Genomic DNA, 27,683 nt, shown 5'->3' on the forward strand with positions numbered 1-27,683 from the left:
AGTCTCTTTGTCTGCCTATTCAAAAGTTATTCAAGGTTAAAGTCGTTGGGGCAAACCAAAGGACTTTTGCCCCAACGATTTAAAAAATGAAAATTTTCTAAAAAATAATCCATTTGTCGCAACCGTATGGGGCACCACCCCATAGAAACGATGTCAGTTAATCGTGGTCCATGGGCCCTTTGAATCCCGATTTATTCACATTATTGAGAATGAGCCCCTCAGAATCCATGTTTCCCTAGTCTCCAGAGTGTGTCTCCTCATGGTTCCAGGGAAACATGGGCACCCTCGTGTCCTATCCAGCAGTTTTAAAATATTGCATTGTTGGTCTGACAATGGCCTTATGCAACCACATATTTGACTGGTTTAAGTCCCCATGTGTAACCCTTTTACAAACACCCTTCATATCTTTTGTAGCCTTGTCCGTGCAGTGTTTTTTCTTAAGAAAATATAAATATGAGATCAATTGTGACCCAATATTTTTCAGGTTAAATAAACCTTCTTACATGTTTCATATGTGTAACAGGCATGTATTCTTGGTCGGGCAGAGCCATACTGAGGATGAGTCTATACGAGCTTATGACTCTGCCCGACCAAGAATACATGCCTGATGTGTAAAGGAATTTTTCGTTAACTTTTGAATTAACGTTTAACTAAAATTGTGGGTTCATGCAACCAAGAATCACAAACTGTACGCGAATTTAACGTATATTGCCAAACACTGTGAAATCACATTGTTAAAATCAGGTTAATTTAACAAATGCAATAATTTAAAACCTAATTATAGGTTTCCCTATTAGTATGCAGTAGATTTTCATACCTGCGTATTTAAAGTCATATCTAAATTCCTGACAATATACCTTGTCGCAACTAATGATTAATACGAAGTAAACTATTCTACACATTAAAAGGTAATTTGACCTATGAACACTTGATAACAATTTAGCGGAAGTACTTCATTCAAATGTTATCAAAAAATGTATGGTAAAAAGCTGATCATTTCTATGTGTTTCGTGCTTAAGAACTAATTACCCGAGTTATTACGTACAATATTCATACATGGCTGTGTTTCGTACAAACTTTCAGCACGCGACAGTCTATTGTTATTAAACTAATGCAGATTTAAACTTATTAAAGGATATTTATTTGTGATTAAGCTGCGATAAGTGTATATATTCCTGAATTACAGAAATACGTCAGATTCCACCAGATTGAAAGCACATAGTTGGGCAATGATTAGTTGTTATCTAAACATGGTCTCCTGCCCTTGGTGTAGCATGCTGCGGTTCCAAACATGTGCACATGCCTATATGATATAGTAAAGATAAGTGTGGACAACCCCACGCATAGTTTTATTGTCCAGTTGAATTGCAACTCACATGACCGCATTAATTTTTAGCAAGAAAGTTTGCCATTTGTGGTAATCGCAGTTTGTCATGAGAGAAAACATTGATAACACATTACCGTGCATATACATATGTAGTCATATCCTTCAGCCTAACGTTGCACACCATGTATGAATATGATAAGCCTATAAAACTGAACATGCTTGTGTATAAGTCATCCATCAGTGACATAGGCCCTGCAAAATACGTACATATGTATGTGTAACGTGATCACCTGAGATCATCAAATCACAAGGTCTTCAAACTTAACATAAACACATACAAAGGTTCGGTTAAAATATATCCACGTATTGTTGAAGGAACTCGTGATTCGGTGCTAATCAAAAATAGCTAACTTAGGTAAAACCGATCTGTGGAGTGGGAATTGGTTCAGTTGTCGAGCTGAGTTACTCAGTGCCACAGACTGTGATACATAATTGGATCGGACGCGTTGAGCGAGCAAGACTATGGAAGAATATTGTGGATCCCCATTTTGGGTAAGAAAAATGCCTCTTTGAAATGTCAAGAATTGACAAGAAAATAATGGTATTTTTTCAATATTTTAGGATCGAAATCTCACATGGGATACAAGTGATCCGTTTTTTACTCCTTGCTTTGAGGATACGGTTTTAATCTGGGCACCAGCTGCATTTCTCTTAGCGTTTGCAATCTTTGAAATTAAGTCGTCTCTACAAAGCCCACGTCGAAGTGATCGAGTTCCATGGAACGCATTTACGATTATTAAGTGTTTAGATATTTTAGCATTGTGCGCTGTAGCGATAGTTAATCTAGTTAAGGTCTTAAGTTACGATGAATCTCGAAGTGTGGATACTCTGGCTTCCGTGGTGCGGTTAGTGTCTTATGTGAGTCAAATTATTATTATTCAAATTTTATTTTTTAGTATTTTGAAATTGTTAGTTATGTAAAATAAGTGGACCAATGTATTTCATAAATTAATGTGCAGATCGGAGCGCTGGCACTGTTAATTTTATCAAAAATGAATGGTGTAAGGTCTTCAGGGATCCAGTTTTTATTCTGGTGTTCGGTTGCGACATGCGAAGCAGTTTTATTTCGAACTGCCGTGAGGATGTACGACTCTGATCACGATGTGAGTAAATGATAATATGCATTTTTTGGTATCATTTTGACCATAATTTTGCATGACATTTTAAAACTGTTGATAGACAAAAACAAACTTTTCCTACTTTATACGATTCTTCATATTTCCACTGACGGCAATTCAACTTTTTCTGAATTGTTGGGCTGACGGGAGTTGGAGTTTTGGACAAAAAGAAAAGTCGGGAAAAAATGCCTTATTTGGGGTAGGAATAAATTTTGCCAATTCTAGCATGCTTAAAATTTAAAATTAATATTCTTGATGGAAATAATAGCTCCCCAGTCCGGATAAAAACTCGTCTTTCCTATCCAAAATCATGTACTCCTGGTTTGACAGTCTTGGTAAGTTTAGTGTGATTATTTGCATAAATGACACCTTCTTGCTCTACTCTGAGAAGAATAGAAAACGACTAATACTGACAAATGTAGTAATGTGCATGTATATTTATAATTTTAGCTTGGAAAGGTTATCGCATGCCACTTGAGTTTGCAGAATTATGGGACCTAAACCCACAGGATAAAGCGCATAAGCAAATCCCATTATTTTATAAACACTGGAATGCCGCAGTGAAAAAAGCCAAAGAGTAAGTGCGGCTGCGGATTTCGGTCCTTTGTAGGTAATTTAATGTCAATTTATTCTTCAATCAGAGAAAGCAAGAAAACTGGGAAAGTAGTCGAAGCTGGAATTATTTCAGTCTTTGCGAAATGTTATTGGACCACATTCGTTGTGGGTGGAATCATGCGTTTAGGTATTTTTTTTCATTGCATTTCTTGACCACCTGTCAAGCTTGATTTTTTTTAACAAAAATTGATTTTCGTCTGCTCCAGACCGCACTTTATCATGTCTATCAATGCTTTGCGATATTAATGGGCGAGCCATTTCATATATTTTTTATCACGCGTATTTATTTATTTTATTTTTTGTTTTTTAGTACAAGACTTGTTGCCATTCATTTCTCCAGAAATTATGAAGTATGAAATGTTTACTTTAACTTTAGAAGCATTTTTTTTACATTAGTGTGTGCATACATATTGACGACAAATTATCTCTGTGTCATGCAGATTGTTAGTGGCACATGTTGCCCCAAATAGTACAGAAGACTCCTGGAAGGGTTACCTTTATGCTGGAGTGTTGTTTGCGACATCAATCCTGCAAACCATATTTTCTATTCAACACTTAAAACGCACGATGATAATTGGTATGAGGACTCGGACCGTGTTATCCAGTGCAGTTTACAGAAAAGCATTGGTAGTTTCAAATGCAGCAAAGAAAGGTATATGGAACTTTCTGCGTTTCATTTTACACACAAAACTGACAAAACACATAATGATTTTGGCATTTTATTCCTAAAGATTCAACCGTCGGGGAAATTGTAAACTTGATGAGGTAACTTTAACCTATTAACGTAGTCATTTAGTAAAATTGAATTGACATCAAATTTTGAAACAATTTTTGCAAAAGTGTTGATACCCAACGACTTATGGATCTCACCTCCTTCATACACATGATTTGGACGGCTCCAATACAGATTGGTTTATCAATCTATTTCCTGTACCAAGCCTTAGGGCCGGCTGTATTTGCGGGATTAGCAGTCATGATTCTCTTGATTCCTTTAAATGGATTTATTGCGACGAAAATCAGGGCTGTTCAAATGGAGCAGATGAAGATGAAGGATAACCGTGTGAAGTTGATGAGCGAGTTGTTATCAGGGATGAAAGTACGTAAAACTGGGTGCTGAATTATTATTGTGGGTTCAATGCAGTATATACATAGATATGTAATTTAAATGCATATTTAGGTTCTGAAGTTGTACGGCTGGGAACCTTCATTTCAAGCTCAAATCACGAAAATCCGTGATATGGAAGCGGCTTTGTTGAGAAAGAGTGCGCTTCTTGGAGTCAGTACTATGTTTACATTTACGTGCGCACCATTTCTCGTACGTAAATATTCAATAACGGTTTACAATATTTATTACGATTGGTATGTTAATTTACGATTTTGGGAATGCTTTAGGTGTCGCTGGCCACATTTGCGGTGTACGTTTTGTCGGATGAGACGCACAATTTAAATGCAGAAAAAACCTTTGTTGCATTATCTCTCATGAATATTATGAGAATGCCGATGACGATGTAAAGATTTCCGATTTTTGTACAGTTAACTTATACATTAACTTGTACATTATCATAAAAATTGTCATATTTACAGGTTTCCCATGGTCATTGCTCTCTTGGTGCAGGCTTTAGTTAGCATAAAGCGATTGAATAAATACCTAAATTCAGAGGAAATTCATCCCGATGCTGTGACGCATAATGAAAGTGAAAGTATGATTTCCGTATTTTTACAGGATACACAACTTGATTGATGCGTCTTTGTTAGTACGACTTAAATTTGTAATGTTATTCAGATGATCCTATTGTGATACGAGATGGTAGCTTCTCCTGGACGGATGAAAGTATGACGCTACAAGACATTAATTTCAATGTTAAGAAGGGATCCTTAACAGCCATTGGTAACTTTGTACTACTTTTGACTACTTTTGAACATATTTTGCATATACCTTATACCAACAATTTTCATTAACAATTTATGACTTAATGTCCAGTTGGTACTGTTGGTTCTGGAAAAACAAGTCTGCTTTCAAGTTTGTTGGGCGACATTACAAAACACACAGGAACTGTGAATATCAAGGTTAGCTAAAAGTTCCTGGCTTGTGGTTGCGAACAAAGCCTAAGTTTGATATGATTTTGGTATGCAAATTTTAGGGCAGCGTTGCATACGTTGCACAAGGGGCTTGGATTCAAAACGCAACGTTGAAGGACAACATATTATTCAACGATCCCTTAAACGAAACTCAATATAGGAAAGTTATTGAGGCCTGTGCTCTTGGACCTGATATAGAAATTCTAGACGGGGGAGACCAAACGGAGATTGGGGAAAAGGTACGAGTACAAAATAAGAGATAACGGAGAACTTTCATAATGTGTAAATTTTCAAATGCAGGGCATAAATTTGTCGGGAGGTCAGAAGCAGGTTGGAAATTATACATTTCTATTAAACAACATATTTACGCAGAAATGGAATTTTAACTAATTAATGAACTTTGCCTAATTAGCGTGTCTCATTGGCTCGAGCGGCTTACAAAGAGTCGGACGTCTACCTTTTCGATGATCCATTGAGTGCCGTGGACGCACATGTTGGGAAACATATTTTCGACAAACTCATCGGACCGAATGGAATACTGAGAGGAAAGACGAGGGTCCTGGTAACCCATGGGGTCTCCTTCCTCCCACAGGTTGACAACATTGTAGTCATGAAGGATGGACGGATTAGTGAAGTTGGGACGTTTAAGGAGCTCTTGAAGCAAAAAGTGAGCATAACTATTGTTAATTAACTTCAAGTAAAACATGTTGAGCTCACACAATTTCTGTTACAGGGAAGTTTTGCTGAATTTTTGAGTACTCATTTGGGAGCTGGAGAAAGTGAAGAGATTGACGAATCCTTGATGCACGAAATGGAAGAAATTGTTGGAACGGAAGTGTTGAAAAGAAATTCTTCCATAATTTTGAGGAAGCGGTCAACGCAGGCGTCACTAACCAACAAACAAGCTCAAGCAGAACCTGTTCCGACCAAGAAAAAATTGATCGAGGAGGAGAAAGCAGAAACCGGAAGTGTAAAATTATCAGTCTTTGTTGACTACATGCGAACTGCAGGGTTGACCATGACAGTCGGCGCAATTGCTTTCCACTGCATATCGACAGGTGTGCTACTTAACTCTATAAATACGTCATTGGTTAATTTGTTAACATGGGTAATATTTAATATATTTATGCTTGGGTGCAGCGGCCTCAACCTATTCAAATATCTGGCTAAGTGATTGGAGTACCGAAGCCACTAAAGATGAAATAGCAAGTGGAGGTGTTCAAAATAAGGACACGACAACAAAGTATCTCAGGTATTCACGAATTTAATTTAATAAAACATTTATATGCATATATATCTTTGGAGTGGGGAATCTTTTGCCTGAGGAAAACTAAATACTAACAATTTGTGCTAATTATATCATGTTTTCCTCAGTGTTTACGGCGTACTTGGTGGAGTTCAAGGTAAACAAAATATTTAAACCGTCATGATTTTCTTTACATACATTATTAAGTAGTTTTAAAATCTGTTTTGTTTTGGTTATTTCAGCAATCACAATTTTACTTGGTGGAGGATATCTGGCACTCGGTGCCTTAAACTCGGCGTTGCACCTGCACGTCAGAATGTTGACGAGTAATTTAAAACAAAATTAAACTCTAAATTTACCTTGTTTAATGAGCTGTTCCAAATTTTGTTGTTACTTTAGGAGTCATGAAGGCCCCCATGTCATACTTCGATACGACGCCCCTTGGTAGACTAGTGAATAGATTTGCGAAAGACGTAGATATGGCGGACAATGTTGTTCCATTAAATATTCGTGGAACTCTTAACATTTTACTTGGGGCTCTCAGCATGATTGTGAGCATTTGCTATTCAACTCCTCTTTTCTTGGCATTTATCTTCCCTCTTGGAATCTTCTACTTTTTCCTTCAAGTAAGAATAAAAAATTAAATTCCTCAACGTTTCAGAAATCATGCACAGCACAAATAAATGAAATTTTATATCTCTGTAGCGTTTCTACATTGCGACGTCACGACAGTTAAAACGAATCGAGGCCGTTTCAAGATCCCCAATTTATTCAAAATTTAGCGAAGCGATTTCTGGATCAATTACAATCAGGGCATTCGGTCTACAAGAAGATTTCATAGTGGGAGCAGAAAATAAAATTGACCAAAATCAACAGGCCTACTTTCCCTTTATTGCTTCGTCTTTATGGATCTCTACAAGATTGGAGTTGCTCGGTGGGCTAATTATTCTTGCAGCAGCCATTTTTGCAGTGACATCTCGAGAAACAATTAGTCCTGGTAAGAGAATTGGCCTACCGCGTAGGTATTATTGATTTACAGAACTATGTAAATGACTAAAATTAATGTTTTCCATTAGCAATTGTGGGGCTGTCTATATCCTCCTCGCTGCAAATCACTCAAATGCTGAATTTTTTGGTGCGACTAATGAGTGAATTGGAAACCAATATAGTTTCCGTTGAAAGAATGAAGGAATTGACTGAGACTGTACAGGTCAGTTACTGAGCTGATGTCCATTCCCATTCTACGCATTGGTACACAGGTGGGCCTATGATTGTGATATATTAATTTGATCTGCCATAGGAAGCACCATGGGTCACGGAGAAACGACCTCCAAAAGAATGGCCTCAAAATGGTGAAGTCGTTTTCCAAAAATATGAAACCAGGTATCGTGAAGGATTGGATTTGGTGTTGAGAGGAATAAGTTGTTCCTTTAATCCTGGAGAAAGAGTGAGTGAGACAAATGCTTTGATGAAATTGGCAGCATGGATTAATTCGCATTAAAATAAACACCATTTTATGTATTTCAGATTGGAATTGGTGCGTATTTTGAAAACTTCTCCCGTGATAAAAGTTAAACAATTAACGTTTCAAAATTAACGAGTTTTATTTATTTTCAATCCAGTTGGAAGGACTGGAGCAGGAAAATCGTCCCTCACTTTAGCCTTGTTCAGATTGATAGAGCCGTCGGGTGGCTCCATTTGTATTGACGGACAGGATATTAATCAAATTGGACTGCATGACCTCAGATCAAAAATTACAATCATTCCTCAGGTACAATTATACATGGATAAAGGTTTTATCAGGGGTTTCAACATTATACTTTTTCGTGCAGGACCCAGTTTTGTTTTGTGGGAATTTGAGAATTAATCTTGACCCATTCGATGCATATACTGACGATGAAGTCTGGTAAGCTGAATAATGCTTGATTTTTCAAAATTAATTTAAAGTTGAGACTACAATTGAGTTGTATCATCAGGAACTGTTTGGAATCGGCGCATTTGAAACCGTATGTGAGCAGTTTGCCACAAGGACTTATGTACGAGGTAGCTGAAGAGGGGCAGAATTTCAGGTATTCTTTAATACTTTATAAATTCAGATTATTAATGCATGTAAACGAGAAGTGTGGCAATGTAACATGCAAATTCTGTACTATACAGTGTCGGCCAGCGTCAGTTGGTATGCTTAGCACGTGCTTTGTTGAGGAAGACGAAAATTCTTGTGCTGGATGAAGCGACCGCAGCGGTATTTATATTAGAATTTTTAATTTTTTAATTTTTAATTATGGAGTATAAAAAGTAAGAGAATACTAAAAAATGGATGTTCATTAACAGGTGGATCTAACGACTGACGACCTTATTCAAAAAACTATCCGAAAGGAATTTGCTCATTCAACCGTAATAACGATTGCCCACAGACTGAACACTATCATGGATTCGAACCGGTATGAACTATATACAATGACGTTACGTTTGACCATTTAACTAAATGCGTATCTTAATTAATACAGGGTCGTGGTATTGGATAAAGGGCAAATCGTGGAGTTTGACTCTCCTGAAAATCTCTTAAAAGATTCAAGCACCATATTCTATGGTATGGCAAAGGATGCAGGCTTGGTGTAAAGTTTAGTAGTAAAAATCATTGCGTGTGTTGCAAAGTGGCATGCATGTACAAAGTTGAAGAATATAATTACTCTCTCCACGTAGTTATAATTATTGATATTTTTGTATTTATTATAACTACCTTGCTTTTATTGCCTACTCGTGGTTTTACGTGCCAAAATATTTTATTAAAACGTATAATAAGCCATTTCCACATTATATAGTCTTTACTGTGTTACGATATTGTGTACATATATCCTATCTAATAAGAGTCAAAAGCAAATGCTCGAGTTGTTCTATGTTTAGCTCGAACTGGTTTGAGCTTGTATAAAGGAAAATAAAGCGTTGTTTAACAAGAGCCAAGAAATTCGTTAGCTTATCGTCACTCTGAGTTGTCGTTCATAATTACATTATTTCCAACAGCCATCCGACTCCTTGTACATGTATAATATTGATCTCTCTTAATATTGGGAATCGACAAGTTTTAATTAATCACGAAGGAATGGAGTGTCTGTAGATTAGAGTTTAGCCTAATATATGTACGCGTATAGTTCCAGGTTACTGGAATTGTGCTATTACTTCATATTTGTGATAATGTACATACACACGCATAGGATATAAAGGTGATAGTGCATGCACATTTATTATTATATCATGAGAAATAAAATTTATATTGGATGGAGCTGTCCAAGCATTTAGTTGCGTTTGTATTAACGAATACAGAGTTCGAAGTGAGCTAAAACTTTTTGTACTGTACAGCAGTTTTGGTTGATCTCGATAGCAAGCAGTGCGAAGGTCGTCCACTTATCGCATAAAACAAGTCCAATTTCGCTATTGAAAAAAGCTGAAGCCTAAAATTATGTGGAAATACACAGACGGGCACTTTTTTTGCTATATAAATGTCCCTACTTATATAATATTGTCATTTTTTATGCCAAGTCTATGAACTTGGCGAATGCATAGCGTTAGTTCAAAGTAAATCTCATCAAATCTGTTCACCTTCGACAAATAATTCATCGGCTGATTTTCCTCATCAAGCAATTGCAATCAGTACTTCCTTTAAGGTGAACATGGATTCAAAACTGGTTGGTTCGGCGAAGGAGGAAAAATGTTTGGAAGAATTGAAAGAAATTGTAAAAAGTAAGTACACAATTCATATGCAAATGCAAGTAAAATTCTCATAATTACAGAATGAACATTGTAACATATTTCAGAAAATTCTGAAGAATTTGAGAATTTTGAGTGGCTTTTGGATGACAAATTCCTACTTCACTTTGTTCGAGGAAAAAAGTACAAAATAGCAAAGGCATCTATTGCAGTAAGTGCATACAATATGTACCTATGCAATTAACTAATACGAATAAATGGGTGCATATGCAATTTCATTATTGTGTTTTTAGCTAAAAAATTACATTCGCATCAGAAAACATCAGTACAAACCATTGTTCTTACAATTGGATAATTTTGAAGAGTCAACAATAGGAATTCGGAATGGGGCTGTCAGTGTTTTACGGCACAGGGATGCCTTCGAGCGAACAATCGTTGTCATCAACTTTAGTAAAATTTATTTGTCATACACGAAAAATTCATCTATATTTCTTTACACTTTTATACATATCTCTAAAATAAAATAATAGCTTTCTGGCCTGACGACATGACCGTCGATCAGTTCACTCAAGCCCTCGTTCTGGTGACGGAAGAGTGTTGGAACTGTCAAAAGGTTGAGACCCAGGGCGTTCAACTGATTGTGGATTTGTGCAGTTTCGGGTGGAACCACCTCAAAATGTTTACTCCGTCCGTCGTCTACAAGTGTGTCAACATTTTTTGGGCAAGCTAAGCAATTAATTAAGCTTATAACCAACTACCTATGTACATTAGTTTACATTACGCATGAGCATGTACCTCAACCGAGTTTTCTCAATTTTTCAGAACAACATGCCAATTCGATATAAAAATATTCATCTTCTGAACCCTGGGAGTATTTTTGAAATCTTGCTGAAAGGCATTAAACCGTTTCTACCCTCCACACTACGTGAGAGGGTAAGTTTTTTGGAATTATTTTATGTACCTAATTCTTGAGGATGTATGCATGGAATGAACATGTTTTTGTAGTTTTATCACTTTTTCCTTAGCTCTTGCCACATTCCACTGATTGTTCCGAACTGTACAAAGTGATTCCACAGGAAAATCTGCCGATATCCTTGGGTGGTGATTTAGATGACGAGGATGCATACGATACTGAGCTAGTTAAAAGAATCTATGCAAAAACGGAATACTATCAGCGATTTGTGCAAAGTTTGTAACCAAATTTTATATTAGTTGCTCCATCGCAGATACATAGTTAAGTACGCAGTAAATCTAGTTTTATGTAGGAGAAATGTAATGATAAATGTGTAATTAAACAATAATAAGTCCGCCGGATATTGTGATGTTACTATTAATTTGACAACTTACTAAATCTATGTGTTCTACAGATATAAATGGGTCTATAAATATGTTATAAATGTTGCTAAAAATTGTTAAAACACTACAATAGCTACAATGAAAAAGTAACGTGTCATTAGTGTAAATTGTAATAAATCATAATGTTTTGCAGATGTTTTATGATCGGTATAACACCGATCATGCATACATACGTACAATTGTGTATTCAATCGTTCCTATCCGTTAGTCAGATTATTTCAGATGATCTACATAGTCGCCCATCTGTACAAGTGAGATTGCATGGTGAAGGAATCAACAAAATACATGAACTTGACAATGAATACCGATAAACTAATTTCCCGAATAATAGTTTTTCTATTTTGTTGTGAAATTCCTCATTTCGTAGAGAGTTTTAAGGTAAATACTTATTATTTGATTACTGTACTTAATTATACATGAACATTTTCCGCGTTTAATTTATTTACATATTTGTATTTACAATACAGCCAATTTCAAGAGCGTGCATTCCAAAACCGAGACGTGGAACTGACCAGTACATCGTGGGCTATGGATCCTTGATGAGTACTCCTTCTAAAAGCCGGACATATCCGAACACTTTGGAAAATATACCCGTAACAGTGAAAGGATTTTCTCGGAGTTGGAACTGTAAAGGAGTTTCTCCAACGCTCTCCACAACTTATTTGGGCGCAAACTGGGATCCGAAAAAATCATTCAACGCAGTTATATTCAAATTAGCCAACAGTTCGGGTGCTGATGCTGAAAAAGCACTCAACGATTTCGACAGACGAGAATCGTATTATTGCCGAAAAGAGGTACCAGTGAAAGACATTCAGTTTTTTGGAGGAATAAAAAATGTATCATCTTCAGCAGCAAGAAATTCGCAGTACTGGATTTATGTTACGAAACCCGAATACACAGCTTTTCCGTCAAAGAACTACCCTATTGTACAATCCTACGTTGATGTTTGGCTAAGTGGATGTTTTGAATTGGAGGAGAAATTTGATTTAGAAGGGTTCGCAAAGCAATGCATAGAAAGCACGCAAGGTTGGTCAAATAATTGGGTCAATGACAGAATATATCCGAGAAGACCGTTTTTCTATCAGCCGAATGCACTAACTATTGACAGGCTGCTTATGGAGACTATTCCATCCAAGTATTCCAAGATTAACAACGGTGGGAGAATAAATGTCGGAGATGTTAATGTTCTGCTTGCACTGTTTGGTTTGGTACGCTATTTTTGTAGCCAGTTATAATAATACCAAGAAGTTTCAGCAGTTATTTTAATTCCATTGTTGTTAAAATTGTGTAAACTGTATTTGATAAATGTTTGTGTCATAAGACTTGAAGGTGTGCTTCATTATCATTAAGTACATAAGGTGGCAATAAAGTCATAAGTCTGTATTCTTGAGAATCACAGTTGTTCCTACATCATTTGCGAGTCATGCATAATTTCTGAACTTATCAGAATATGCTGTTTAATGATGAAAAGGCGATGATCCCAAATGAAATGATAGTATTTCCCATGTGGAATTTTATTTTAAAAGTGTTGCAGGTACGGAATAACTAATGTTACATAAAGTCAAACAAGGCTTGTGAACACACGTGTTGTGGTTGACGGGTGTCAATTTACTGACTTTACAGTTGTTTGCTTCAGATATTCAGTAAAAATCTCCTGAGATATCTTCTCAGCTATCATCATCGTAGGAGCTGCCGTATTTGCATTCGTAGGTTGTGGCATAATACTTGCGTCCACCACACGCAAATTTTCAATTCCCTTCACCCTAAGAAAATTAAATATGCATATCTCAAACATAAAAATAGGTAAATCCCAAAATTACCGAAGTGCATACCTTAGCTTAGAATCCACGACAGACATGGGATCCGAAAATTTGCCCATTTTGCAGGTGCCAGTAACATGCAGCCAGGACCAGCCCCTTTCTCTAATGTGACACCTCCAGTACTCGTCTGACCGAGGAGCTATTTTCATGCAAGCGTCTGGCGAGTCGTGCGTATAAGTTACATTCATGGCTTTGAAATGCTTTGTTTCCTCCATGATTTTGAGACCAAGTTTAATCGCTGCAAAAATTAACATTGAGAAATATCTTTCCATAAATGTAAAATGTCGAGAAGTCGTCAATATCCATTTATGTTTGTAAGTACCAGCAAGCATTGAATCCATGTCATGCTGCTTAGTAAAAAGTCTGTGATCGATAAGGGCCAACTTGGTGTCATCTCGCTCCCCCTCCAAATAGGCTGTTGTATTCAGTCCTATCTCACCCACTGATTCCAGTCTATTTAGAACAACCTGCATTGCCAGATTTTGATTTTGTACGTCGTCATTCCCCAAAAGTGGTGACTGTTGAAAGACGAGTTGAATATCAGGCCACTCTGATTCTCCTTTGGCTTTAGCTTGTGGCGAAACAATGAACGCTTGTGGCCCGACATCCAATCGTGTAAAGTACCCACGTCGTTTGTAGCTGTGAAATCTTTTCAGTTCTCTCTCAACATTGTGCTCTTCAATTCTTGGGAGAGAATAGCGATCGGGATTATTGGCAGTAAAACGTAGGATTACTGCTCCATGATCTCTCAGGTTTTGTCCCACTCCGGGGAGTTCACTTTTTAAAGGAATTCCTGCCTCCTTCAAAACATTTCTTGGCCCAACTCCCGACTTCATGAGAAGAAGTGGGGATGAAAAAGTTCCAGCACTCAGAATAATTTCTTTCGCTGCGTGAGCAATTTGTGGGATGCCGTGACGCTTATACCTCACGCCGTAAGCGACGTTGTCAGAGTTGATCAGGATTTGATCAACTTCTGAGTATGGCATGACTCGCAAGGATTTTCGTTTGTAGAGGAAAGGTTTTATAAATGCGGCAAAGCTGGAATGTCGTTCGCCATTCTTGATTGTTTTGGCCATCGTTGTAAAACCTGAGTCATGTTTACACGTGTAAAATATTTTCTGGTGTATATCTTTTTAAATTTAGATTTAAGCGTCAATTGTAGTCACCTTCGTTCTGATATCCGTTCGGATCTCCGCTTTTGTACCCCAATTCTTCTCCAGCTCTGAACCAGGCAGGAAGAATTCTTGGGGTGTCGGTGTCCACTGTAAGTAGACCTCCAGACCCATAGTAAGCTGTGGAAGAGGAAATATTTACTTACTAATATTTTACATATGCATCTATCAGTTAAACCTTGTTCAATTAACAAGTTAACAGACACACACCTGACCGATCTCGTTCTGAAAAAAGTTGCCCATTAAAGTTTTCAATCTTTTTGTAATGCTTTATGATATTTTTATATTCCCAGGAATTGTCTCCCGTGAGTTCGGCAAAGTGATCATAGTCCAGAGGAGATCCACGATTGTAGACATTTCCATTGTGAGAACCACTGCCTCCAAGCATCTTACTATTTCAAAATTGAATAACAATTTATTCAAGTTTAAACCTCATCTTGTCCTAAAATCGTTCATTATTTATTTATATTTACCCAGGAACGCTTTCTACTATCTGTGGCATCATAAATCATAAAAATACTTAAAGTACTTATCTACTTACTGATTTTTATACAATTGTATTGTTGCTTACGCCACCATCTTCCATTGAAAAGTTTGTTTGGGGGACCGATTTGAAAAAGTAGTTTATTGCCGGATGGCTGTTTACGTAATTATTGAGGTAAGGATTGTACGTTTGAGGTGGTGGAAACCCACCCGTCTCGAGCAAAAGAACGTCGAATTTTTCCGAGAGTCTACTAGCAATTACACATCCGGCCGTTCCTCCTCCAACTACATGATACGATCAGACATGGTCCAGTAAATTATAGAGAATTTGAAATCGTGATAGCTATTGTTTGTGCGCCATACCCACAATAAAGTCATAATTTCTTATCCTGGGTAAACCACGATCCAGTTGCAGTTCGTCTAAAGTCTCATGGAAATCGTCTTGCTGATATTTATCGACATATTGCTGGATCAAGAGTGACATTGACCCAAGTATGAACGAAGCTAACTTCATTATGATGAGTAATCAAGTATGAAATCATCCACCTCGCAAATCCCTGTTCCTCATGAAATGATGAGTACTCAATCATCCCTTTTATACGCACACGGGAATTAGATCAACTTGCATCAATTAAAGTAATTATTAGGATGAATGTTGTAAACCAACTGCACCTTTTGTGTAACATAGTAAACAACTCCTAGAATTTTGTCAACTTCGTCAGAGGAAATACCAACAGCTACTTATCATTAGTATATTATTCGAGTTTATCTATGTATTAAATTGATCAAGCATGTCATAATTTATTGCGTTATTGAGACAGATAGTCTACGGAGTAGCATTTATGGAACATTATGTTGTAATTTCTATGCGCATACTAAAATCAGACACACATTTCAGTTCACACGTCACAATGTGACTCGTTTATTTCGTTTACACAAAGTCAATTTTCCAAAGTTGCTTCTCATTAGAACTGTCACAAGGTACGGCTCGAGCGTGACCATCTTTACAATTGTTATGAATGAGCTTCTTGAAAAAGAACTCGATCAAGTTGAGGTGGGCACACTTGGCTGTGGGGGCCGACAGACATCGGCCACTTGCAAGGTTCTCTATCATATAGTTCGTCTGACTCGAGCTTCCAGGTGAAGTTGGAGGATTTTGATCTATGAGCTTCCAATATTGATTCCGAGAACCGGACGCATACCCCTGCGAATTTATTGATAGTCTTTTTTTGAACAAAACCAAATTAATAACCACTGATTTTAAACTATGAACAGACCCATGTTGCAATTGCTCCGGTGACTACATCTTCATCCAACACCTAAATTAAAAGTCAAATGGAAAACACATAATTGGCAATGCATAATTGTTGGGCTACTTTTTACACTTACTTTCAAACGACCACCATCTTGCGCCCAGTTGGCGAAAGTGGCACCTCGGTTTGTACCTAAGTCCACTTGTGAGAAATATTACCTTCGTTAGTTACATACATTTGAAACAAAAATGTTAGACAATGTTTAAATTACCCCAATTTGCAGTCCACGTCTGACTATCTTCATTATGATATTTTCGCTTGCTCAAAATGACTTCTTTCCCTTGTGCAGTGATTCCTCCCTTGACATCCAAGTACTAAATATATAAATAAACACGAAGAAGTTGCATATGTATATGCACAAAAGACTTAAACAAATTTGCTGTTGTTGGTCATTACACGGTCATCATAAACGCTTCGAATCATCATACCCACTGACCCACTACAATACATGTTGTTAATTTTCTTAATGTCCAAATCACTTAGGGCATTAGCTTCTCCGATAATTGCTCCCACCTGCGATTAATTTCATAATACGTTAACAAAGTATTGTTGATGCAGAGAAGAATTGTAAAAACGGGGTCTACCTGTTTTGGCGTGATGGTGGGCTGCCCATTAGCAGACATTACTTTTGGACCATAGTGGGTAATTGATCCGTAATCGTAAGGAACGCTAAATACAGAATACGCTGCGTCGGGATACGTATCGAACTTGGGACGGTTAACTGTAATTTCGTATCAAAGAAAAACACATTTTTATCCATGTTACGCCATTAAAGGGTGATGAGTAAAATTAACATGAGCAAAATTTTAAATGGTATTACTCCACACACGGAACCTATCACCGGCCTCCCGACAAATTTACGGTGGGTTTCTTTATTTCCCGTAAGGTGAGACATGGTGAAGTGAGGCGAATGACCATGGCTTTTTTCACCATGTCTCACCTTACGGGAAATAAAGAAACCCACCGTAAATTTGTCGGGAGGCCGGTGATAGGTTCCGTGTGTGGAGTAATATACATACTTGGATCCATGTTGGCGTAATTGATGGTAATATATTCGTCCCTGTCAGATCGGTTGTGCTCATGACCAAACCCAATAACATGCACCAAGTGATGAATATGCGTGGCTAGGTCGGCGCACTGAGTCCCAAGTGAAAGCACTTGACGATTCCCACGATTACCAATGGACGAACTACAGTCCAACCCTTGGGTCACAAAGATGTAGTCATTCTCCGCCATGCGTTCCTTAAATATGACGCAAGTTCGTCCAGTGATATGTTTAATTGCTTTATTAAATGTAGAGCGGAAAGCAGCAGCTGAATTTTAAAGAACAAATTATTGAAAGTAAATGTTGATTAGCAGTTTTTCGTAAATTAATCAGATACATACGAAAATTTGGGTCAAATTCGTAAACCACGGTGTTACTTGGCCATCTGGCACTGGGGTCGATTATCCCTGATCTCCCAATTTTAGGCAGGGGGCCAATGATATCGCCTTCAACAAGATCAAGCGGATGTATTGCGTCGGAAAAATTTATTTTAACCACGCTCAAGTTGCTCAGTGTGCCATCTTATAAAACAACAATTGAGATTAGTCGTTGAACTATCATTTCAGAAAATATCAAAGGTTATATTTACTTTTGTTGATGTTTAACGATGTTCCCACGTGCAGTAGCGACAGCAGTAGAATTATACCCGTTTGGAAAGTAACACGAAAAAAATGCTCACTTTTACACATTTTGAAATGAAAGTGACACTTTTCCAATATGTATTTCCGATACGCATAACAATAATGTGCAAAATCTATTTCTTGAAATGAGGGTCATTTCAGGTCCTTTTATGCAAAACTACAAGTGTGTCAAAAATTTGGATTAAATGTTATGATTGTTTGTGTGGAATTCTCATTTTGTCGGGTGGATACACCCTTCTGTGCAAACCTAAGTACACAGATCTATGTACATATGCAGTCGTAAAAATACCGCAATAACAAGATTTGTAAGAGGAAGTAACACTTTCACGTTAACCGAAAATGTTGACATATCCATGATATAAATCATTAGCACAAAATAATAACTCAAAAGTTCGATACATTTTAATTTTTCTCGTTATTTACTAAAGTATGGATAAGTAATGAGCACGGGCAAGTATGTGTGTATGTATGTTACTAATTTTTACTTGGCACATTTATACATATATCTCAACGATAAGATTTTGATAATAATAATTTACTTTATTTTGCTAAAGTTGTTTCCGAAAGACCATTATAGTATTTTTAAACCAACCAAATGTGGATGCAGCTCTCAACGTTTTCTCCATCTCGAAATCTGAGGTGTATCCTTTCTGGGCAATTTTGTTCCGAATGTAAGTGTTGTTTCTGTTATTAACATGGCTCGTGCCACCTTGAGATAAGTAAATAAATCTTAATCTTGGTAAACTTAATCTTAACTTAATCTTGGTAAACCAAGATTTAAGCTCGTCCCACCTTGTCCTTCAATTGCCCAACTGATAATCAATCCGTACTTGCTTCGTACTAAGTTAGAGATGAAAATGTCTTCAAATTCTTTCGGGATATGTTCCCCAACTTCTAAAGAAAGTGTCCATTCAAATTCACTAAAGTCGATTGGTTTGCTCAGATCCACAACGCCGCATCGACCCCCCGACAGGTCTTGCGTTTCTGGATTGCCATCGTAGCAAGACACCAGAATCCCTTCTTCCTTAATCTGTTTTGCATATGTTCCTGTTCCTGCCCCCAATTCGAGTAATGTGGTCACCTTTAAATACACATGTGTGAGGTTCGCATTCAAAAAGTGATTTCTTAACTATTTTAATTTTTCTACGCTCACATTTTCATTTTTCAGGAATTTCACAATCGCCTGGGCCAAAGGAGCATCAAATATGTGGCCTTTCGTGGCCCCAAGACCTTGCCAAAATCCACGATCTGCTACTGAGAACTCGTCTTTATTTCTTACTTTTGCTGGGGGTTCTGCTCCAATAGAATTTCCACTTTGTTGAGATGCCTGCTTTCGCATTGTATCCCATTGTGTATAAAATGCTAAAGATCTCGTCTCCATCTCATGCAGAATTTCTAGCGTCTCTGTGAAACTTTGTTGAACAAATTTTTCCTGTTGTTTCTGCAGCAGTGAAGTCCAATTCAAGTATAAAACTATTCCCTATTTACAAACAATTATAGTGAAGAGATCACGGAAAACTTGAAAATTAAATCGATAATAGTAGAATATCTTTGTATTCGTACCATTACTGCTGCACAGGTTACAATATAGGAGCGATTTTGTTGGATAAAATACGACATTCTTAGACCGCTCGGAGAAACGTCCTTACCATTTGTTTTAGTCATTTAGTCAAAGTTTAAAAGGCAGATAAATGAACAAAAGATATAAAATGAGGTAAATTGAGGAAAAAGTAATAAAAAAAAGACAAGTATGCTGTAGGACAATTAAACTATGTATATGTATGAAAGTTGCAAATATATTAACATACAATATCGATATTAAAGAGAATAAATAGTTCGATTTGATGGTTACACAAATTGTGGAATAATGTAATAATTTTTTTCCAGGGCGCATATAAAAGTGGACCTAATATCCATTTCATGACGATTTTCATATCTCAAACACCCAGAGCAAGAAATATCCGGCCAAATCAATGCAAGCACCACGCTTGTCCCTATTTACCTTTGGCATAGCGGTATCACGTCCGCTGAAGAATAGTTAACAACCGCAGAACAACACCTGTAAATACAGTCGTACAGCGTTCGATGACGGCATATGTATAACAATCCCACCTTTTAAAATAAACGTACTTATGTTCTGGCATGTGACGAATGTGAATCTCAAGTCTGGAATCCTATTCTTCTGTCACTAAAGTAAACCAAGGTGTTTTAATAGAAAAAAAATTGTGTAACTTCATTTCAATTTTCTCATCCACAATTTAATACATATTTTATTTAATCATAATGTTATTTGTTATTCCTTCAAATTGTATGACTGTCTTGAATTGAGGATAATATGTATTAATCTGACCGCATTTAACTTTTTGAGATTTTTTATTAAAACCATAATTTAAATACATATCATACTCAATATATACTTAATTAATGAATTTGTATGGAGTAATCGCAAATACCAACAAATATACAATCAGCACAATACGAAATCTAGGGTTTGCATTCCTCATGGTATGGTTCTAAACTCCTGAGATCTCTCCACGTTGGAGGAAGGTTATTGTTCAAGTGAAGCCCACACTTTTTACATGGTTGTGTGAACAAGGTAATGTACGAATGTAGCCATGTCTAGAAATAAAGATTACAAGACCATATTAACAAATGTACAACTAGCAGTCCATTTTTAGAATTCATGATGAATTATTGTTACCATAAACGACTTCACGGATAGTTCAGGATGCGTTGGGGCGCAGAAATGAAGCATGGCAGCATTTGCATTGTCAGTCACTTTCTGAAACACTTTATATCTCGACTCGGACCAAAAATCAAGTGTTCCATCTTCCTTCATCATTTCCTCAAGCACTCCCCGAATTACAACCCATTCTATGAGCCAGCCTTTCAAAACAATCACAGCAGTCAGAGTTCGACCAAGTGTAATCTGAAATTCAAACAAATTTAATTCGTCAATTTATTATTTACTTACTGAGGAAACTCTATAAACTATTATTAGTCTATAATAGTTAGTTGTTTACATTGAGAGCTGCATTGGTTCCGAGTGGCCTGGTGATAATGATTTTCATATCATTGTATGAATTTGCTATCCCGTTTATCGTGCTGTTAACTGCTTCCGGAGCAACGACATAGTTGTTAATCAAGGTACGCCTTCTTTTGGCGGAAAGACTGGTGTTGTAATATGTTCGCTTCATGGAATTCTGACTCAAAATTGGACTTGCTACTCCAGAATATTCATGCACCTAAGAAATAATACAGGATGAATATGATTTTATGCATGTTTAAACATAATAATAACATTGAATTTGTCTCTTTTCATACTTTTTCCATCCACTTGTAACTATCCACCAGTTGAGAGTATAAAGGAATCCGTTCCGGAGCTACTTCCTGATTTACAAAACTAGAGTTTCCTAAATTGAAGGGTCCTGGTGACTGCAAAGTGTACAATATTAGGATAATAAGTGCTATATTAGGAATAACAAAAAAAAAGTTTGCGTTCTACCGGTTGAGTCATTCCTGAAATGTTTGCATCCATCTCCCTGCAAACACATTATACGACGTTACGTTAATTGCTAAAGGTAAACTGGACATCAATTTGACTACTTGCTAAAGTAGCAGCAAACCTACTTGACATTATCCACCATTCTCTGCATAAATACGGTGAAGACAGACTTGAAGGCTCGTTCCCTCTCCTCCTGGGTGGTCGTACTAGAGTTGCTTTCTAGTTTTGGACCCGTCGCGATCGTCTCGAAGAATGCGGTCACGTTGCAACGAAGCATCTTCACGGCGTCCAGAGCTTTTTGTAACATTTCAACCGATCCTTGACCCTCGCCCGTTGTGGGAGTGGGCAGCATGCTGCCCACACCACCAACACCACCACCAGGATTCATCGGTATTCCCCCCACTGGATGAGGCGGATGATGAGCCATCATTATAGATTAACTAATTTTCGCACTGTACTTTTCAGAAAACTTGGACAATTGACGATTCACCGACTGTCTATGGTTTTTTTTATTCACTGGTATTCAATGATACAATGAGAATTGTATGTACATCAATGCACGACTAATATAAATGAGACATGCTGGAATCAGCAATTTTTAATTAACTAAATATTTTTAATGACATACATATTATTCGTTGTTGTGAATTGTGTATGTATGCAGCTTGCCCGGCAGAGAGTCTCGCTTTGCCTCATCAAGTGGAGCGTGTTGTTCATGTTGCACGTGGAAAGTCGCTCGGCTGAAGTTATTTTATTTAGCTAACTAAAATAACTGAAATATTATTGTTCAAAAGTTCAAGAAACATTCACAAATTTAGTTCTACAATGGTAAGTAAACGCTAATTGATGTGTGGTTTGTAATGCTTGTTTCGAAAATTTTGCCTATGTTTCCCACTTTGAAAGCTTTAATTTGAAATTGAGGGATCGTTTTGTTAATTTGTTTTAGCTGCGGCGAGAATCTCGTTTAAGGAGAGAATTCATTTATCGGAAGGGGGTTGAAGACCGAAAAAAGTCTATCCAAGAGAAAAAAGAACGGCTTAAGAGGGCGTTGGATGGTAATTATTTTATTTTAATTGTAAGTTTTGGACAGATTGTACTAATAATTAAATGTAATCCTTATCGCAGATGGGACACCAATTGACACAGATCTGAAGAATTCAGCTCTTAGCTTGCAAAAATCATTAAAATGGGACGATAAGGCACCAGGTTTGGCCTCTGCGATAGGAGGAGAGGTGCAATGCCACAATATTGAATTTACAATTCGTGTATGATGACTTATAAATGAATAATAATGCAAAGTTTTTTTTAATGAACATAGTCCGGAGGTACCGGAGTTTCAAGTCAGGACGATGAATACCGATGGGCTGGAGTCGAAGACCCAAAAGTTGTCCTTACAACTTCTCGAGATCCATCTGCAAGATTAAAAATGTTTACAAAGGTAAATCACATCACAACTGCAAATCGTATAGCCGTATAGAGAAGAATTTAAAATGTTATAATTCATAAAATTTGTAGGAAATGCGTCTACTGGTTCCAAACTGTCAGAGGATAAACAGAGGTGGCTATGAGTTGGGACAACTTGTTGGTGCTTGTCGATCCAACGGGGTTACGGACCTACTTATAGTTCAAGAACATCGAGGAGAGCCTGATGGGCTGACCATTTGTCATTTGCCGTACGGGCCGACAGCATACTTTACAATATCCGGAACTGTTATGAGGCACGACATTCCAGGGCTTGGCCATGCCCCCCAACAATACCCTCATCTCGTCTTTCACAATTTCAAGTCACCTTTGGGGACACGGGTAAAGGACAATTTTATTTCTTATAATCATTCAACGATATAATATGTAATGCATTTATTGAAAAACTGTCATATTTGCTTAGGTTTCAAATATTCTCAAGTACTTGTTTCCTGTACCAAAAGTTGATAGTAAACGAGTGATTACATTTGCAAATCATGATGACTACATCGCTGTGAGACATCATGTACATAAGAAGACGGAGGACGGAAGAGACGTTCAATTATCAGAGTTGGGCCCCAGATTTCAGTTGAAATGTAAGCATCAAATTGTGGTTATCCAATTTATTTAACGAAGAGTTTGTCACTAGCTTTTATGTTTATTTCAGTGTATGAAATAAAACTGGGCACTTTAGAAAATGCTGCCGCTGCGGACGTCGAGTGGGCTTGGAGGCCTTATATGAATACGGCACGCAAACGTAGATTTCTTTCTGATGATGACGGCTGGACTGAAGATGCGGATATCGAAACTCCGACTGCCTAAGCTACATACATAATGTGCATTCTTGTATTCCTTCTGGTTTAAGATTTTTGTATTCGCCTACAAAATTATATAATATATAGCACAGGTTTATATTATTTCTGACCCAGCATTTATTGTAAACCAAATCAACGCAAATACAAACCTCATATAAAATGTTAATAATTTAATTATACTGAATTGGTATCTATTCGTTTATTGTATTTCTCATTTCTTGGACAGCCAAACCAGCACATCTTCGAGTTCTTGTTCCACTCGAAGAAGTGATTCATGATGTTGCGTGAGTCGTTCGAGATGGTCACGTCGATCTTGTAAGGCGGCCTTCATTTGCTGATGAGCTCGGGTTCCTTCTTTGTTTGCCAGCAAAATTTGACTTCGTTTCCCAATCACTTCCATTCGTTCACGATTTGTCTTTAAGTAGTTAGAAAGCATAAGTTGAACTCAAAATTTATAAATATAGAGTATTTGTATTTATGTATCTCAAACTCCGAATTCTGCATAGAACTAACCTGCTCAACCACAACTTTCAATGCATCATTCAACTTGACGGCTGCAGTTTCTGTATCCTTCGACACTATGAAATAAACATTTAGCCACATTGCCAATAAATTGCAGAAATAAAATATTCAATACAATTATCCTAGCAGTACCTTGAAAGTAGTCTTCCAAGTCTCCAGTAATTTCTTGTGTCAGTTGATGGAAATCAGGATGTAAAAGTCGGATTTTTCTTGTCAATTCGTCCAAATAGAGTCCTCCCTGATTCAGTACAGATTCAGCCATATTGTGAATCGTAATTTGCGAGCAAAAAATTCAGTATATAATATTTTCGAATCTATATAACTTGATTAAATGACCAAGAAATTTGATAGATTTCCTTGCAGTGTGAAAGTGTAGTTGATCTCGCTCTGACACGGAAGTCTTGTGTTTGCATTCCGGTATCCAAGTTACATATGTACATACATGAAGCGACTTCTTGAGTAAAGGAGCGTGCCCAAATTGTATAGAGTATGTATGCACATTTGGTGACAGTAATTGTGCCCAATGGAAAGATATGGAATAATGCAATACTGATAGTTCATATTTCATAAATGATACAAATATAATTATTAATAAAATAATTTAATCTGTAAAAAAATATTTCAAGATTTACAAATACATATCAAACCACACAAACATTAACTATATGACAATCGATTTAATCGTAAACTTATGTGGTTTAATTTGGTTCTTGTTTATTAGATTTTGCTGTGTTTTGTAGGCGTTGCAGGGAGCAGGGTGTTTCTGCAGGGAGTTTTTCTTTCTTTGAGGACGCTACGGAATATAAAAAGCCAGCGATTGCATTTCTAACAAATGTATTTTAAATGCGCTAAATGCATATAATTAAGCATACTGCAGACACTGATGTTGACTGATTGGAGTTTTAGGTAGAACAACTTTGCCTCTGTCATTTGCAATAATTGTCATTCTCTCTTTGGTCGAAATTTGGAAGAAAATGTCATTAAATGACGAGCACGCGTTGGTCAGCTGCAATATAATACATTAAAACAATTTTTAATTTCATTTGATCTGTTGAAATTTTAAGATTACGAACCTGGTGAACCAGCCCATGGTGAAATATCCTATCTCCTTTTTTGATTCCAATCGAACCATTCAGGTTAGGCGAACTTGTTTCTTCTTCTGTGTATAACTCTAGCAGTAATTCTACAGTGTCTCGAATTGTTTGAATGATAAGCTGTATCTTTTCGGTGTGTAAAAGTCGTCTGGTCAGATAGCCTTTCACTCGAGCAGTGAGTTTGTCAAACTTGGGCTTCATTGCAGGGTCAAGTGCCTACGGGACGCATCGGATTTCATTCATACAATCTCCTTCTTAGTGATTAAAGTAATTTTACCTCTGGTGGAATTCTCAAATTTACTGACTGTAAATCCAGTGAGTCTAGAAGTATGAAGCCCCTCAAAGGCGGTGATCCAATGTCTCTCCTGGAATTAGAGGCTAACAGCAAACTTTCTGTCTGATTGCCAGCGTTCAAATTTGTTGGCGTTATCGGCGAGCTACAGAAATGTTCTAGTAGAATCTTTTGTTTTTTTGTTTCAAAATCATTTTGAAGTTTTTCTATTTGGTGTTCATAGCTTGTCATCAATGACTTTAGTTGTTTGTGATATTGCATTTCGACTCGAGAAATAACGTCTTGTCGAAGTTCAGTTTGGTTTGTGTTACTCTGTTTGATTTTTAAATCTTGCAACTGAGAAACTGCATTCTGACCCTATGACAAGATACAACGAGCGTTTCTTATTGTGACAAATAATCATTTGGAATACAAAAAAATCACATTTATTTCAGGAGGATCCAGAGGTTCATTTCCGTTTATTAAAGTTGATGAGGGGGATCTTCTTTTACTTGTTGATACTGGAGAAATCATAGGTACAGGGCCCAGTCCAGAAGCCAGTAGAGCCGCACTGGGGGTTAAAACGGTATAAGACCGATTTCTGGCATTGGTATTTGGAATTTCTTTTCCGCAATTGTGATTCTCTTTGGCACTTAAGTCGGATAAAAAGAAATTCTCAGTTCCCTTGGCCAAAATAGACTTGGAAGCGTCAAGTTCTGTTTGACCAATGTCATCACCCTCGTAATTATCAAAATATTGGGTTGGACGTTCCAGTTTTATTGGGACAAAATCTGTTGTTATTGTATTAAAATGACGTCTCAAAACTATAGCTGATGATTCTAAAAGTTTCTCAGTAACGTCAAGTTCATTCTCATTGTCCCAATTTTCCTCATTTTGCACGCGTTTTCCATAATTGCTGATAATGAAGGTAGTGTTTGAACAGACGAACGAATGGCTGTCGCTTTCCATCCGTATATCCTGTCCAGTTTCACACTTTTCAGATAACCTAAAGTTCTGATGTCCTTGCAAATGTTCAACAGTGGAGCAGTCTTTGGCTTCGTTTTTCACGTATGTTCTCGGCGTGGAAGTCAAATATTTAGGTGTAGATGGGACTTCGTGTGAAAATAGATTAGATGGATGGATTATCTCTGCATTTAAATCCTTTAAAAACTGTCGAGTTCGCTCCTTCTCGATAGCGACTTGACGAAAATAGCGCATTTCGGCTCTCTTGTTCTCATTCATCTGATAAATTGCAAGGAAATATGTTTTTATGCGTATTTGTTGTCTACTATTCAATGCAATCTGATTTACCAAAGGTGGCAGAATTGGAAGTCCATCCACCTTAATACACGAGATGTATGATGGCACTCCCTCCTCTACGGTTAATGATGATGAAGAGGACGATGTACTTGAGTCCATTTTTTGTAGGTCTGCCATTCCAGATTTGATACCAGCGATTTCAAAAATGAAGTACTTTATCTCAAACCAAGGGTTTTGCACTTGAAGTAAAGATGGTTGTTTAGAAAATTTTGCCAAGACACAGAGACTCGCCAGCGCCATGACTATTAAATGCTACATTACTTATTTTATGAATAAGATAGAATTATTGGAGTTGGTTCTTTCCCCCATGGGAGAAGATGCTACATTAAATAAATAAAATATTTAGACCAGATAACACTTGATTTTAATTTTTTTAAATGTCACTCACTATGTAATTAATAAGTTATGAAAACAATGCGATAAGTTCAAATAATAGTCCAAATTTTCACAAAGTTTTACACTCAACCCTTCTTCAATACATATAAATATTTTCTAAAATATCATAATTAAATTCATCTTCTTGTAAATGTCTTGATAATGAATGGCAGATAGCATTCGAAATATTGACCAAATAAAACACAACTTTTCCTTCGGCTTTTCCACTAAACTCCGTGTAATCCAATTATTAAATAATTAAATTCGTAGTTCTAACCCTTTGTAAATGCAGTTTATTTCTCATCACACGAATCATGAATCAGGGAAGGTCAGAAAGTTC

The 27,683-nt window shown here is 37.0% G+C and overlaps 10 protein-coding genes across 11 annotated transcripts; 4 read left to right on the forward strand and 6 right to left on the reverse strand.

The window, feature by feature from the left end:
• The first annotated feature begins 1,052 nt into the window (after positions 1-1,052).
• Positions 1,053-9,410, forward strand: LOC110847980 (multidrug resistance-associated protein 1). 2 transcript variants are annotated; one of them, XM_035849380.1, is made up of 35 exons: positions 1,053-1,669; positions 1,743-1,879; positions 1,949-2,245; positions 2,347-2,490; positions 2,567-2,704; positions 2,774-2,840; positions 2,956-3,082; positions 3,147-3,247; positions 3,431-3,470; positions 3,561-3,772; positions 3,852-3,885; positions 3,961-4,216; positions 4,298-4,435; positions 4,513-4,628; positions 4,705-4,820; positions 4,904-5,008; positions 5,102-5,187; positions 5,262-5,438; positions 5,500-5,529; positions 5,612-5,866; positions 5,933-6,257; positions 6,340-6,451; positions 6,574-6,602; positions 6,688-6,771; positions 6,845-7,071; positions 7,151-7,442; positions 7,522-7,655; positions 7,746-7,892; positions 7,973-7,982; positions 8,068-8,216; positions 8,278-8,351; positions 8,422-8,514; positions 8,603-8,687; positions 8,777-8,886; positions 8,953-9,410. In XM_035849380.1, exons 2-35 carry the CDS (start codon positions 1,850-1,852, stop codon positions 9,062-9,064), a joined length of 4,452 nt encoding a protein of 1,483 aa, XP_035705273.1. In that variant the 5' UTR covers positions 1,053-1,669; positions 1,743-1,849; the 3' UTR covers positions 9,065-9,410. The 2 variants fall into 2 exon arrangements, with proteins under 2 accessions (XP_035705273.1, XP_021950748.1); XM_022095056.2 differs by having other exon boundaries at positions 1,053-1,879.
• Positions 9,411-9,550: 140 nt separating this feature from the next.
• Positions 9,551-11,678, forward strand: LOC110846671 (retinaldehyde-binding protein 1). The gene is made up of 6 exons (XM_022093491.2): positions 9,551-10,183; positions 10,258-10,361; positions 10,444-10,600; positions 10,681-10,871; positions 10,973-11,083; positions 11,176-11,678. The coding sequence occupies exons 1-6, from the start codon at positions 10,114-10,116 to the stop codon at positions 11,344-11,346; spliced, it is 804 nt and encodes a 267-aa protein (XP_021949183.1). The 5' UTR covers positions 9,551-10,113; the 3' UTR covers positions 11,347-11,678.
• On the forward strand, positions 11,345-12,889 carry LOC118434873. The gene is made up of 2 exons (XM_035849381.1): positions 11,345-11,884; positions 11,974-12,889. Exons 1-2 carry the CDS (start codon positions 11,768-11,770, stop codon positions 12,739-12,741), a joined length of 885 nt encoding a protein of 294 aa, XP_035705274.1. The 5' UTR covers positions 11,345-11,767; the 3' UTR covers positions 12,742-12,889.
• A 102-nt stretch (positions 12,890-12,991) lies between these two features.
• Positions 12,992-15,542, reverse strand: LOC110846652 (oxygen-dependent choline dehydrogenase 1). Its single transcript, XM_022093468.2, has 8 exons — positions 15,345-15,542; positions 15,070-15,266; positions 14,972-14,991; positions 14,709-14,890; positions 14,493-14,618; positions 13,649-14,413; positions 13,339-13,564; positions 12,992-13,269 (listed from the first exon to the last, which is right to left on the reverse strand). Exons 1-8 carry the CDS (start codon positions 15,493-15,495, stop codon positions 13,110-13,112), a joined length of 1,827 nt encoding a protein of 608 aa, XP_021949160.1. The 5' UTR covers positions 15,496-15,542; the 3' UTR covers positions 12,992-13,109.
• A 331-nt stretch (positions 15,543-15,873) lies between these two features.
• On the reverse strand, positions 15,874-18,143 carry LOC110847288. Its single transcript, XM_022094209.2, has 9 exons — positions 17,929-18,143; positions 17,681-17,860; positions 17,314-17,607; positions 16,879-17,015; positions 16,691-16,807; positions 16,506-16,608; positions 16,371-16,435; positions 16,259-16,300; positions 15,874-16,185 (listed from the first exon to the last, which is right to left on the reverse strand). The coding sequence occupies exons 1-9, from the start codon at positions 18,026-18,028 to the stop codon at positions 15,913-15,915; spliced, it is 1,311 nt and encodes a 436-aa protein (XP_021949901.1). The 5' UTR covers positions 18,029-18,143; the 3' UTR covers positions 15,874-15,912.
• Positions 18,144-18,441: 298 nt separating this feature from the next.
• On the reverse strand, positions 18,442-19,670 carry LOC110847730. Its single transcript, XM_022094725.2, has 4 exons — positions 19,544-19,670; positions 19,134-19,460; positions 18,773-19,061; positions 18,442-18,689 (listed from the first exon to the last, which is right to left on the reverse strand). The coding sequence occupies exons 1-4, from the start codon at positions 19,643-19,645 to the stop codon at positions 18,529-18,531; spliced, it is 879 nt and encodes a 292-aa protein (XP_021950417.1). The 5' UTR covers positions 19,646-19,670; the 3' UTR covers positions 18,442-18,528.
• Positions 19,671-20,334: 664 nt separating this feature from the next.
• On the reverse strand, positions 20,335-22,110 carry LOC110847110 (mediator of RNA polymerase II transcription subunit 27). The gene is made up of 6 exons (XM_022093966.2): positions 21,611-22,110; positions 21,486-21,522; positions 21,305-21,415; positions 21,004-21,225; positions 20,682-20,909; positions 20,335-20,599 (listed from the first exon to the last, which is right to left on the reverse strand). Exons 1-6 carry the CDS (start codon positions 21,913-21,915, stop codon positions 20,465-20,467), a joined length of 1,038 nt encoding a protein of 345 aa, XP_021949658.1. The 5' UTR covers positions 21,916-22,110; the 3' UTR covers positions 20,335-20,464.
• Positions 22,111-22,167: 57 nt separating this feature from the next.
• LOC110847111 (U3 small nucleolar ribonucleoprotein protein IMP4) lies at positions 22,168-23,935 on the forward strand. The gene is made up of 7 exons (XM_022093967.2): positions 22,168-22,313; positions 22,432-22,540; positions 22,611-22,717; positions 22,804-22,923; positions 23,001-23,288; positions 23,371-23,542; positions 23,614-23,935. The coding sequence occupies exons 1-7, from the start codon at positions 22,311-22,313 to the stop codon at positions 23,766-23,768; spliced, it is 954 nt and encodes a 317-aa protein (XP_021949659.1). The 5' UTR covers positions 22,168-22,310; the 3' UTR covers positions 23,769-23,935.
• Positions 23,855-24,712, reverse strand: LOC110847112. The gene is made up of 3 exons (XM_022093968.2): positions 24,416-24,712; positions 24,275-24,339; positions 23,855-24,176 (listed from the first exon to the last, which is right to left on the reverse strand). Exons 1-3 carry the CDS (start codon positions 24,543-24,545, stop codon positions 23,973-23,975), a joined length of 399 nt encoding a protein of 132 aa, XP_021949660.1. The 5' UTR covers positions 24,546-24,712; the 3' UTR covers positions 23,855-23,972.
• Positions 24,713-25,018: 306 nt separating this feature from the next.
• Positions 25,019-25,588, reverse strand: LOC118434748 (centriolar coiled-coil protein of 110 kDa-like). The gene is made up of 2 exons (XM_035848895.1): positions 25,357-25,588; positions 25,019-25,289 (listed from the first exon to the last, which is right to left on the reverse strand). Exons 1-2 carry the CDS (start codon positions 25,576-25,578, stop codon positions 25,146-25,148), a joined length of 366 nt encoding a protein of 121 aa, XP_035704788.1. The 5' UTR covers positions 25,579-25,588; the 3' UTR covers positions 25,019-25,145.
• Between the last annotated feature and the right edge of the window lie 2,095 nt (positions 25,589-27,683).

The sequence above is a fragment of the Folsomia candida genome, unplaced genomic scaffold, assembly GCF_002217175.1.
Source record: "Folsomia candida strain VU population unplaced genomic scaffold, ASM221717v1 Fcan01_Sc003, whole genome shotgun sequence".
NCBI lineage: Eukaryota > Metazoa > Arthropoda > Collembola > Entomobryomorpha > Isotomidae > Folsomia > Folsomia candida.

What these genes read in the sequence shown, in the direction of transcription:
- LOC110847980 (XM_022095056.2), top strand. Translation starts at nt 1,850, where the DNA reads ATGGAAGAATATTGTGGATCCCCATTTTGG. An exon ending in TTTCCACTGCATATCGACAG is followed by an intron (nt 6,258 to 6,339) that starts GTGTGCTACTTA and finishes GCTTGGGTGCAG; the next exon opens with CGGCCTCAACCTATTCAAAT. An exon ending in TCTTCTACTTTTTCCTTCAA is followed by an intron (nt 7,072 to 7,150) that starts GTAAGAATAAAA and finishes ATATCTCTGTAG; the next exon opens with CGTTTCTACATTGCGACGTC.
- LOC110846671 (XM_022093491.2), top strand. Translation starts at nt 10,114, where the DNA reads ATGGATTCAAAACTGGTTGGTTCGGCGAAGGAGGAAAAATGTTTGGAA. An exon ending in ATTGAAAGAAATTGTAAAAA is followed by an intron (nt 10,184 to 10,257) that starts GTAAGTACACAA and finishes AACATATTTCAG; the next exon opens with AAAATTCTGAAGAATTTGAG. An exon ending in AATCGTTGTCATCAACTTTA is followed by an intron (nt 10,601 to 10,680) that starts GTAAAATTTATT and finishes ATAAAATAATAG; the next exon opens with CTTTCTGGCCTGACGACATG.
- LOC118434873 (XM_035849381.1), top strand. Translation starts at nt 11,768, where the DNA reads ATGGTGAAGGAATCAACAAAATACATGAACTTGACAATGAATACCGAT. An exon ending in ATTTCGTAGAGAGTTTTAAG is followed by an intron (nt 11,885 to 11,973) that starts GTAAATACTTAT and finishes TTTACAATACAG; the next exon opens with CCAATTTCAAGAGCGTGCAT.
- LOC110846652 (XM_022093468.2), bottom strand. Translation starts at nt 15,495, where the DNA reads ATGAAGTTAGCTTCGTTCATACTTGGGTCAATGTCACTCTTGATCCAG. An exon ending in GAACGGATATCAGAACGAAG is followed by an intron (nt 14,414 to 14,492) that starts GTGACTACAATT and finishes AACATGACTCAG; the next exon opens with GTTTTACAACGATGGCCAAA. An exon ending in CATGGATTCAATGCTTGCTG is followed by an intron (nt 13,565 to 13,648) that starts GTACTTACAAAC and finishes TAATTTTTGCAG; the next exon opens with CGATTAAACTTGGTCTCAAA.
- LOC110847288 (XM_022094209.2), bottom strand. Translation starts at nt 18,028, where the DNA reads ATGTGTAAAAGTGAGCATTTTTTTCGTGTTACTTTCCAAACGGGTATA. An exon ending in ATCGTTAAACATCAACAAAA is followed by an intron (nt 17,861 to 17,928) that starts GTAAATATAACC and finishes TTGTTTTATAAG; the next exon opens with ATGGCACACTGAGCAACTTG. An exon ending in CCACCATCACGCCAAAACAG is followed by an intron (nt 16,808 to 16,878) that starts GTAGACCCCGTT and finishes AATTAATCGCAG; the next exon opens with GTGGGAGCAATTATCGGAGA.
- LOC110847730 (XM_022094725.2), bottom strand. Translation starts at nt 19,645, where the DNA reads ATGACTAAAACAAATGGTAAGGACGTTTCTCCGAGCGGTCTAAGAATG. An exon ending in AATTCCTGAAAAATGAAAAT is followed by an intron (nt 19,062 to 19,133) that starts GTGAGCGTAGAA and finishes GTGTATTTAAAG; the next exon opens with GTGACCACATTACTCGAATT. An exon ending in TTGGGCAATTGAAGGACAAG is followed by an intron (nt 18,690 to 18,772) that starts GTGGGACGAGCT and finishes ACTTATCTCAAG; the next exon opens with GTGGCACGAGCCATGTTAAT.
- LOC110847110 (XM_022093966.2), bottom strand. Translation starts at nt 21,915, where the DNA reads ATGATGGCTCATCATCCGCCTCATCCAGTGGGGGGAATACCGATGAAT. An exon ending in GAACCAATGCAGCTCTCAAT is followed by an intron (nt 20,910 to 21,003) that starts GTAAACAACTAA and finishes TTTGAATTTCAG; the next exon opens with ATTACACTTGGTCGAACTCT. An exon ending in TATCCGTGAAGTCGTTTATG is followed by an intron (nt 20,600 to 20,681) that starts GTAACAATAATT and finishes CTTTATTTCTAG; the next exon opens with ACATGGCTACATTCGTACAT.
- LOC110847111 (XM_022093967.2), top strand. An exon ending in GATTAAAAATGTTTACAAAG is followed by an intron (nt 22,924 to 23,000) that starts GTAAATCACATC and finishes TAAAATTTGTAG; the next exon opens with GAAATGCGTCTACTGGTTCC. An exon ending in AGTCACCTTTGGGGACACGG is followed by an intron (nt 23,289 to 23,370) that starts GTAAAGGACAAT and finishes ATATTTGCTTAG; the next exon opens with GTTTCAAATATTCTCAAGTA.
- LOC110847112 (XM_022093968.2), bottom strand. Translation starts at nt 24,545, where the DNA reads ATGGCTGAATCTGTACTGAATCAGGGAGGACTCTATTTGGACGAATTG. An exon ending in CTTGGAAGACTACTTTCAAG is followed by an intron (nt 24,340 to 24,415) that starts GTACTGCTAGGA and finishes TTTATTTCATAG; the next exon opens with TGTCGAAGGATACAGAAACT. An exon ending in TGAAAGTTGTGGTTGAGCAG is followed by an intron (nt 24,177 to 24,274) that starts GTTAGTTCTATG and finishes AACTACTTAAAG; the next exon opens with ACAAATCGTGAACGAATGGA.
- LOC118434748 (XM_035848895.1), bottom strand. Translation starts at nt 25,578, where the DNA reads ATGAAGCCCAAGTTTGACAAACTCACTGCTCGAGTGAAAGGCTATCTG. An exon ending in ACCATGGGCTGGTTCACCAG is followed by an intron (nt 25,290 to 25,356) that starts GTTCGTAATCTT and finishes ATTATATTGCAG; the next exon opens with CTGACCAACGCGTGCTCGTC.